Source organism: Dunckerocampus dactyliophorus, chromosome 19, assembly GCF_027744805.1.
Source record: "Dunckerocampus dactyliophorus isolate RoL2022-P2 chromosome 19, RoL_Ddac_1.1, whole genome shotgun sequence".
NCBI classification, from domain to species: domain Eukaryota; kingdom Metazoa; phylum Chordata; class Actinopteri; order Syngnathiformes; family Syngnathidae; genus Dunckerocampus; species Dunckerocampus dactyliophorus.
Window position 1 is genome coordinate 1,384,067 of NC_072837.1, and position 10,941 is coordinate 1,395,007.

At 39.9% G+C, this 10,941-nt stretch overlaps 1 protein-coding gene across 1 annotated transcript; it reads left to right on the forward strand.

Moving 5' to 3' along the window:
* The first annotated feature begins 1,024 nt into the window (after positions 1–1,024).
* Positions 1,025–10,235, forward strand: batf (basic leucine zipper transcription factor, ATF-like). Its single transcript, XM_054761573.1, has 3 exons — positions 1,025–1,747; positions 5,046–5,150; positions 9,523–10,235. The coding sequence occupies exons 1-3, from the start codon at positions 1,685–1,687 to the stop codon at positions 9,733–9,735; spliced, it is 381 nt and encodes a 126-aa protein (XP_054617548.1). The 5' UTR covers positions 1,025–1,684; the 3' UTR covers positions 9,736–10,235.
* The last annotated feature ends 706 nt before the right edge of the window (positions 10,236–10,941 follow it).

Below are 10,941 nucleotides of genomic sequence, written 5' to 3' on the forward strand. Positions count from 1 at the left end.
TATTGTTTGGTGTCCTTGTTTGTGTAATCAGCTTTCCTTGGCCGATTATTGGGAAAAGTCCGCCCGTCTCTGTGATGGTGGAACATGTTTTTGTGTGGGAGGGCTGTGCTTTCTGCCAAGCAAGGCTGTTTTGGTCCTGATTTTTTTTCTCACAAGAAAATCGTGTTCTTGCGCCACCAAATGCTACCTAGTGATGGGGGCAAATTAGGAAAACAATTAAATGGCGTTAATGGTCCTAGGCAGAGTCATTAAGACAAAAAATACAACAACACTAGGTATACTTGCATAATAAAACGTGAGAAATTCAGCCTTTACTAAGTTTTTTGTTTTGCCAAAACAAAAGAAACCAAGTGACCAATCTCTTGATGAGATGTTGTTAGTATTATTAAAAAGGTAACCCTGACATATATTTGTATGATGTAAATATGTTTGTATTGGGTAAATATATTTTCAGGGAACCAAAAAAATGACCAGGTACCACACTGCAAAAACAATGGAGGTAATGATGATAATATCAGGGGGAAAGCATGTGTACTGGACTCGTATATAACTGTTTTAAAAATTATAATGAAAAGAATACTTAAAAAAAGAGTTTTTTAAAATGAGAAATATATATATATATTTAATGTTTGTAATATATAAGTCAATACATTTTATATATATACAAAAATATACACAAATCAATACAAATATTTTTGTAATTAGAAATATATATTTTGTAATATATATAAAATACTGTATATATAAAAAAAACATTTAATGTTTGTATTTATTCATTTTTTGTCTTTTGGCTTTTCCCATCAGGAGTTGGCAGTCGAGGTTTTCCCATCTTTCCGGGCTTGAGACGGGCACTGGACATACAATATGAATATAATATATAACGTAATGTTCAAAGCATTAAAAAAAGATGTATCAGTCATTTTCTTGGGCTTTGCTTGAAAAAAACATTTTAGAAGTAAAGTAAAAGTACTTAAAAGTACTTAAGAGCTGAATAAATGCATGTGTATTCAGGTTTGCTATTGCTGCACGGCTGTAAGACCATGCTGCTGTGTGTGTGTGTGTGTACTTGCATTTAAGTGTGATTTTTAACTTCTCAGCTGGAATATTTGTAATGTGAAAGAGCATGAGGGCAGCTGCTAGCGTGTTCTCTGGAAATGACCATGAAAGCGTGTGAATATTAACAAGTCAGTCATCCATGCGATGTTTTTGGTGGGGGATGCTTGGCCCCTTGAGGCTTTAGTCGAAACATGTAGTTTTAAAAAAAGAAGAAAAGAGAAAAAGAGGAAGGGAATGTCCACAATGGCACACAAAGTTCACGCAACACGTTCTTTTCACTTCATTGTACAATATTGTAAGTAGGTACTTTTCATGTGTGTGTGTGTGTGTGTGTGTTGTTTTTGTGGACTTTACACCATTACCTGCTTTTTTCCACCCCCACATGTGACTTCCACACTAATGCAACTTTCTTCTTCTTCTTCTTACCAGAAGCCACATGAGATGCTGCTAATTAGACTGAGAGAGAGTGAAAGAGAGAAAGTGAGAGAGGAGTTAGATTAGAGAAAAGAGGGAAGACAGACTACTCATTACTCATTAAGTGGTCATTCTTGTCAGCGCTGCTACTGACTCGCCCTCTCTCTCTCTCTCCCTCTCTCTCTCTCTCTCTCTGAGGCGGTCGCTGGTGGCCATGGCTCAGGGCTCTGACAGCAATGACACAAGCTACAGGTCGCCATCACCTGGGGGGAGGCAGGTACGTGCACGCTTCCATTGACTCGTACTGTAGTTAGTGTGGTATTACATAGCATTGGCTTCCTGGAGCAAGGAGGAGGTTGCATCACGCTGCTTTCACACATGGACAGGCGTGACTCGCCTCCACCGTGGGCTTCTCTTTTTCATCAATTCATCACTCGGCCCGGCTTGCCTTTGTCTCGTCAAAGTGTGAATGACTTGGAGAGTTGTCGGGAACACTTTGTGTGTCAAGTGCAGTGTCACATAGATGCCGTTGCTTTACTGAAACGAGTACTTCTCTCACAGTTCAGCAAAACATTGTATGATATCTTCTCCAGAAAACTTAAGAGTAGTCAGTGTACAGCATGTATAGCAATATGGCCTTCATTGTCCCAATATTGGGCAACGCAAGTATGAAGGTACTTGTGTCTTGCTTGCAGTCAAGCGTGGTGGCAGTAGTGTCTCGATCTGGGGCTGCATGAGTGCTGCCGGCACAGGGTAACGTAAATTCCGGCATGTACTGAACTTGAGTCAACACACAGCGAAATATTGTCTAAATAGCTGCAAACATGTCTGAATTGTGTCCTTGGTGTGAGCACCATTGTTATCCTCTCCCTCTACCCTCAATGAATTGCAGCTCCCCGGTGTCGGCAGCACTCATGCAGCCCCAGACCATGACACTACCTCCACCTTGCTTGACTGTAGTCAAGACCCAGTTATCTTGGTACTCACATGTATATAGTACATCTATGCTACTATACAAGCTGTACACTGACTACTCTAACGTACTGTATACCCAGATTTACTTTAGTATAGTCCCTTCAGAAGATAAGAATACAGTGCTTGTTGAAATGTGAGGGGTGTGCTGTACCTCAGTTCTCGTGAGTATCAAATATTTGAGAACCACTGCCGGACCGTGTTGATCTTTTGGAACTAAACGAAAGCTAGTCCTGCATGGTTGTGTGCCCCATATACTGTATGTATATGTATAGGAGCATGTAAGTAATTTAGAGGAACCCCCAAAGAGGCTTCTTCCTTCACGGGTGGTTTTCTTTGTTTCCGTCGCCAAAGTGCTTACTCGTGTGGGTTTTCTTTCATGTGTGGCAGAAAGACTTAAGGCTTAACTCTTTTTAATCAACAGTAAAGTGACATCATATCATAATTGCAGCATTTATTAACTGGTCAGGCAAGGTTTTAAGTCATTTAACTGTCATGTGAGCGATAAAACACAAAAGTACAATAAAGTGAAATAAATGAAAAACCTTTTCAAATAAGAACTTTGTTTTGGCAGCTTGCCGTAGAAGAAGTATCTATCCACTGCCATCATTTCAACGTCTCATTGATTCTGAGTGAACACTAAAGTAAGATAGAAATTACATGATTAAAACATAAGATTTTTCTTTCAGAAAAAAGGGTCTTGTGGGCACTAGGCCTGGGACGATAATTCATTAATTAATCACACAATAAATTAAAATGAACTTGATAATTTTGCCAGGTTCAGGTTGCCAGGCCGTGCGCATGCGTGTCTGTTTTCCTAGTCTCTCTCCTCTAAACAGGCAGGAAGAGGGTTCACTCTGTGCATTGCACAGGTCATCCCCTGATTGGTTACAATACAGTATATGTACCATGAAAAACATCATATCACATTGCTCATTACTGCCACTTCATGAATGGGTGACTTCATGGTCTGTCCAGCCGCAGTCTTAGTAACTGACAGCCTGACTCGGCTATTTTAAAAGAGATTAGTCGTTACAACACTGACGAGGCTTCAGGACGTGAAACAGGGTGTGCGCGATGCCTAACGGAAAGCCCAGACCACACCCTGACTGACTGTGAGACTGAGTGACGCAGTTGAAAGCTGCGAACCCCCACTTCCCACACGGGACCACCACAGAGTCTTACTGACAACTCAAGTGACATTCTCCTGTGAAGATTAGCATGGTACTGTGCACAATGCTATGATACACGGTGATGGACTAACCGGCATTAGAAAGCATTATTTTTCACAAATGTTGGCCTTTTTTGCTGCAATGATCGTAACACTAAAGCATCCAATCAGGTTGCGCTGATGTTATCATGTGATGTTGCTGCATGTTCCTTTTAAATGTTGACCTTCTGATGCAAGAAACTCGAGGGCAAGCTCATGGGCAATGATGCGCCGGCTGAAGCCAGATCATAGCGCTTACTGAAGCATCCAATCAGATTGCTCTGATGTCATTAAGTGATGTGTTGCCGCTGATCCAAATGTATTCCTTTGCTTGTTTTCTGTGCTGCTCATAACCTCTCTGCAGCTTACTTACATGGTATGCTGGGATTGCAGTGATGCCAAACTGTCTGTCTGTCTAAATATTGTAGTGGTACGGTGGTGTGAAAAAAGTGTTTGCCCCCTTCCTGATTTCTTATGTTTTTGCACGTTTGTCACACTTAAATGTTTCAGATCATTAAACAAATGTAAATATTAGCCAATGACAACACAACTGAACACAAAATACAGTTTTTAAATGAAACTTTATTATTATTAAGGGAGAAAAAAAGTTCAAACCTATGCGGCCCTGTGTGATAAAGTGATTTTTGCTGCTTGAGGACCTGGAAGACCTGCTGTGATAAATGGAAGCATGAATTGTGCTGAAGGAGAATGTCCGGCCATCTGTTGGTGACCTCAAGCTGAAAGCAACTTGGGTTCTGCAGCAGGACAATGATCCAAAACACACCAGCAAGTCCACCTCTCAATGGCTGAAGACTTTGGAGTGGTCTAGTCCAAGTCCTGACCTGAATCCTATTGAGATGCTGTGGCATGACCTTAAAAAGGAAAAGCCTCCAATGTGGCTGAATGACAACAATTCTGCAAAATTCCTCCCCAGCGCTGGAAGAGACTCATTGCAAGTTGATTGCAGTTGTTGCTACTAAGGGGGGGCCCAACCACTTATTAGCTTTAGGAGGCAATCACTTTTTCACACAGCGCCGTGTCACTTTGGATTTTTTTCTCCCTTAATAATAAAAACTTTGATTTAAAAACTGCATTTTGTGTTGAGTTGTGTTGTCATCGAGTAATATTTACATTTCTTTGATGATCTGACACATTTAAGTGTGACAAACATACAAAAAAAAAAGAAATCAGGAAATGAACACTTTTTCCCTACACAGTATATAATAGTGGAAGATGAGAAATATTTTACTGCCAGCTTAGGACAAGGATTGCTATGATATGTGGTGATGTACTTTCTTGGGTATTTCTGAGGGGATTCCAGATTCCGCTTGCAAAGTCAACCTTTTTGTTGGATGTTGATGTGCCCGTTCTGACCGTGTCTCAATTTGTGCAGAGCTCCTCGGATGACGTGAAGAAGGTGATGCGGCGAGAGAAGAACCGGATCGCCGCCCAGAAGAGCAGAATGCGACAAACTCAGAAAGCCGACAGCCTCCACCTGGTGAGAATCATCCATAAGCAGTAGAACAATGTATCAGTGATGTGGTGTTGGATGGGGACTCCTCTTACTAAGTTCTTCTTCCAACTTCACTGTTGCTAAGCGCCCACTTTGAAAGGGATTTTTTATTTTTTATTTTTTTACATAATGCTACCTGACCATGTGGCGATGTGTCATGGCTTCTGCCGGGCTGCACACTTGGACGCTGCTCAGTGTTTGCAGGCATAAATTAGCACGTGTGGGCATCGCCCAGAATCCAGCATCCCAGAAACTGCAACTGAATGATAGAAGCGTACACTAGTTCACTGCTTCTTTTTTTCTTTTTTTGGCACTTGAATTTTTATTGACATTTTTTTTATATAAAACAAAAGAAACCAACAAAGTGCCAACATGGGAGATTGATTACAAGTCTGTTATTCCATTCCAGTGTTCATTATGTTTTGTCGCAGTTTGGATGTAAACATTGTCCATTTGTCGTCGAACTGGGTCTCTTGTATCCATAGGCGGTACGTCAGCCTTTCCATCTTGTAAATTTCCTCTACTATCGCAGGCCACTGTTCCCGTGTAGGGGCATCCTCGCTTCCTCATTTCCTTGTAATAGCCTTTTTCCCTGCTACCAGCAGATTCTTTACCAGATATCTGTCCTTCCCCTGTACATTCTCTGCATTTACATTTCCCAAATATACAATTGTGCAAGACATGAGGATCGGATATCCAAGTACTTCCTTTAGTATACCTGCCAACATTTCCAAAAGATGTGTGAACGATGTGCATCCACAGATCCACATCCCCTCCAACAATGGAATTGTTGGAATTGCTTGCCCTTAAGCCTTGGTGTAATGATATTCTTCCAGGAGAACTCCCTCCACGTCTGCAAACTGGTGGATGTATAGTGCGTCTTCAACATGCTTAACCACTCTTCCTTTGCAATTTTCATTTTAAATTCTATTTACCATTTCTCTTTTATATACTCAGGAGAGTGCCTATTGGCTGCCAATGCTCCGTTCTAGTTCAGAAATAATTCTACTTCCGGCCTCTTTATACGATTTCAGTATGATTCGTATCACAGCAGTCCCTTCCCAGGAGGGGTCTACCTTCATCTCCTTGAAATAATAGTCCCTTGCAAGTACCTTACACTTTTCTTTTAAGTTTTGGAAACTCTGCAGCTGCGGAACAGGTACAGGAGCCTTGGTAGGACGTTCATCTTGATCATTTGAATTTGTGAACTCAAATCCAGTGTTAGTGTGGACCGTCTATCGATATCTCCTTGTACTGTATATCCTGATTTATCCTGCTATAATTTGCTTTGTATAACTTAGATATTCCCTTTGTAGCCGTAACCACCAAATATTCCATTTTCTTACGTCCCCAGTCAAATTTTGCATATCATGTGAGGGGCTGTAATTGGTTGTCAATATCAATATCAATATATTATTTTATGCCCTGATATTTTATATTCATGATCACATTTTGAAAAAAATCTTTCATTTAATTAAAAAAATGTTACATCAAACTAATACGAGCCTTAAAAAGTTACTTTAAAAAGCTACTTACTCAATTACGAAAGAATAAAAATGCCAAAAAACGCTATAATTAATGTATTGTAGAAGATGCGTTTTCTAATACCAAGCTGCACTGAAGATTTATTTGTATTATTTTATCGTGATACAGTATGTGTCAACAAGACAGTCATCCCTCAGTTTTCACGGTTAATTGGTTGCAGACTCGACCGCGATAAATGAATTTCCATAAAGTAGGAATCAATATTAATTAACTGAATATTTTCATAGTTGGAGCATAGAAAACCTGTTTATGATTTTCTAAATACGACATGAAATAACAGCCCTATAGTCACTTTTACACTCCTGTTATTCTTTGTCTACATCACAATGCGCAGGCTATGGGATCACTACAGGGACAAAAGACAGCTGCTACTAGCATAGCAAGCTAGCCTCTCCAGTTTACTTATTTTAAACTTAAAAAGTGTTTCAACTGGACTGGGAAAGAAGGACAAAGAAGCAAAAAACATACCACTTCCACACGGAATGAGAGGAGAACCTTTTTTTTATCTCAGCCATGGCATGTCTGCTCAGCTCTCATGTAGTCTACTGTAACGTCATGTCTCATAACATTACTGATGCCGAGTGACCACAATACTTCATTGAGCTTGTCTTTCAACATTTTTGGACTAATAATAGGCCATAGTCAACCACCAAACAGCCATCATTTATTAATTCTTTTGTAAAGACTGCGATATCGTGAGGGAGCGATATTCGAACTGCGATATAGCGAGGGATGACAGGATTACTTCTTCTCACTTTCGCCCCCTGAGGTGACAAATGGTACTACAAGACAGGGCTGTCTGTTAAGCATGTTAGGCATTAATACCATCACCGATAGGAAGAAAAACGCACAATGTTAATGGCTAAAACAAGTTAAATTATACAGAAAATGTAGTAAAATAATATCCAGCCATCTATTTTCTAAATAAAATTATATAGAAATGAAAATGTATATAAAAATAATGCACAAAGCCAAATTTTCATGAAATAACAATGTAAAAACAATGGAATATGCATGAATAATACATAAGCCTTATTGATATTGTACATGTAGCTTTCTGCTTGATGACTACGAGCATTCAAACGCTACCTCACATTAACTCTTCAGCAACAAGGGGCCACAGAGTGTAGTCTGCGGTTTTTACTTTCATCCTCTCACTCTGAGATAAACAGGAAGGTGTATTTTCCCTCTCATTGACACCAAACTTGATTTCCTGTTAGTGCTATAGTATTTTTATTTTTTTCTGTTTCTTCTGAAACAGCACGTCATGGCCTGCGTGCAGGGAAGAAAAGGGCAGCGACTTCTTGTAAGGCCCAGATAGCAAGTGGGCTGTAATTTGGCTAAGTGACGCATATGATGGCTGGGGTTTGCCCACCGTGTGAGCGTGGACCCGCAGATGAGGTGATAAAATGTTGCTGTGTGATGACCTTTTTACTACTACCTTGGTGGAAGATTTGTCCCCTCAAGCTTACTCCCACTCTAGCGTCTTTTTCTGGCTTTTTGCTCTACTTGTCGCACATCAAAGCTGATCAGAAAGTTACCTCACATCAGTGTTTTTTTTATTTCTAATGTACTAACATTGTCTGAAATGTGAGGGCACTGTGGCACACTAGACAAAGCCACTGCGTGAATGTGCAAATGTGGGCTAATTCTTTTTTTAATTCTTCTCCCCCTCCTTCCACATTTCTGCTTTTACAAGATAATAATGCTCACAAATTGCACTGCATCATATTAGGAAGGAGTTTCGACCTTTTGCTCGCCTGTGTGGCTAAAATTAAGTCACCAAAATATCACAAACAGCTCTACAGTAATAAAATAACATTTAATAAATTATACAGTATGTAATAGATATGTTATAACAATAAAAATGTAAATAAAATAAAATAATTGCAATCCACTACAACACTTTTTCAAAATTGTTTACAAAAAAATTAAGTAAAAACATTTAAATACAAAAACTACAGTTTAAAGTGCTCATTTTACACATAAGACTTTTTTTTTTAGAAATGAATATTTTTAAAAATGACTAAATAACTATAGCTGTATGAAACATACTAGGAATTTATCAAAAATAATCAAAAAAGGCCAACTATTATATAGCCTGATGCTAAAAAGGAAGCTGTATTACACGTTTGTTCAAGTATATATTTTTAAAATTACTTACCCTCAACATTTCTTTTTTATGTCTCTACTGTGGTACACTTCACTTTTTGTGCTTCTTTTCTTTTTTTATTGTAACAAATTCATTGAACTGAATTAATTTGTTATTTTTGTAATTTATTGATCACTATCTTTGTATTAATTCAGCATATGTAAGTACCTGGTGAAAATGCTGTAGAAATGTAGTGTATAATTATTATTTTTCACTCATTCATTTCCTATGGCGCTTGTCTTCATTAGGGTCGGGGGGCTACGCTGGAGCCTATCCCAGTTGACTTTGGGCGCCAGCCAATCGCAGAGCACATATAGACAAACGCTCACATTCGTACTTATTGGCAATTTAGAGTCTCCAATCAGCCTAGCGTATTTTTGGAATGTGGAAGGAAGCCAGAGTACGCCACACCCGCACAGAGATGCCCAAACGAAGATACAAACGCACATTTTCCAGACCTCCTGACTGTGTGGCCAACATGCTAACCACTAGACCACCGTGCAGCCTATTATTTATATATTTCAATGTAAGACAGTTTTCTTCCCTCACTGATTGTCTGAGAGAAATCACACGGTTCTACTCCCGACGTGTGACGTGCCCATTTCTACGCCATCTTAAACAAAGCTCCCGATGACAGCATCCGCTACCTTGGTTCCCCAGGAGAGCGAGAACCTGGAGAAGGAGAATGCAGCGCTGAGAAAGGAGGTGAAGCAGCTGACGGAGGAGGCCAAGTATCTGTCGTCTGTGCTGAGCAGCCACGAGCCCCTGTGCACGGGCCTGACCCCCGCCACCCCTGCCGACCTCCTGTACCCGCCTCACCACCACGGCGCCTACCACCACCAGCACATCGCCGTGCCACACTACCAGCACTGACCTGAGACATACGCGAGGGATTGTTTTGAGACGGATTACAGCAGCAAGATGGCGGCGCTCTTGAGAACTATTTAGTAAGCGTCTGCTACGTACACCGAAACGTACACCTGCACAACCTAATAGAAAACATTCTGCCTTAATAAAAGGTAATAATGCTCAGTTTTGTTTCACTTTGGTTGCTGTTTCTAATGATTCAATAATAGAAACAGCATGACCGTGTAAGTCATCCCATTAGACTGTGCAGGTGTGCCTAATTTTGTGACCTGTCGGTATAGATTTGTGAAGAGTTACCAGTCTTTGTTTACATTGCGACAAAAAACAACCAGTTCTGTGGCAGGGGATTCATTTTGTAAATTGCTTATGCTCTTTAGTGTAATGCTCACTTTTTATTTGGACTTTTTTGTCACGTTTTTAGCTGTCTTGTGTTGTTTTGCTGTGTAACAATTCAAAGCTCAGGAGATTATTTTTTTTTTATTTTTGGACCGATTTTTTTTTTGTTTGACAAAGCGAATGTAAAGTTGAGCCAAAGTTTGTGGAAAGGAGATATTTATTAAATGTGATGCCTTATGTGAGTGAACTTTATTGACCTCCATTTTTTCCATGTCTGCAGCGGCACGAGAACAGGACACGTGGGATAACGTGCGGTGCAATGAGTGGCCTCTAAGGGGCGCTGTTCACTAGTCAAACTTCCAAAAAGGGACACACCGACGTTAAATTCAACATTTACCGTTTCATTTACACATTTAAGTTTACAAGGCACATCTTATACTCGCTTCCGCATTGCACTTGAACACACTGGCCACCAAAAATACTCCGATAAACATCTTTGGAGCAGCTATAATTAAATAAAAACAGTCGAAAAGACTGCAGTCCAAAAATATGCCTCTATAGGGCGCTGTTAAGTATACAAACACGAATTTACACGACATAGTGCCGTGACATGATAATTACATTAAAAGTTAAGACACATTTTACACTACTCACTTCCGCCCTGTGCTGTATACACCCTGATCACCGTAAAACCCGGAAGTTATTCATTCACCTTTGGGACAGTTATAAGCAAACAAGACGACGCGCAGTGCAAAGAAAGTAGAGACCTCTATAGGGAGCTGTTCACTTAGTCACACATATTCAAACATCAGAAATGTACAAACATACACATTAAAGTCTAAATTACATTTATAGTTTACGTTGAAAGGCACATGT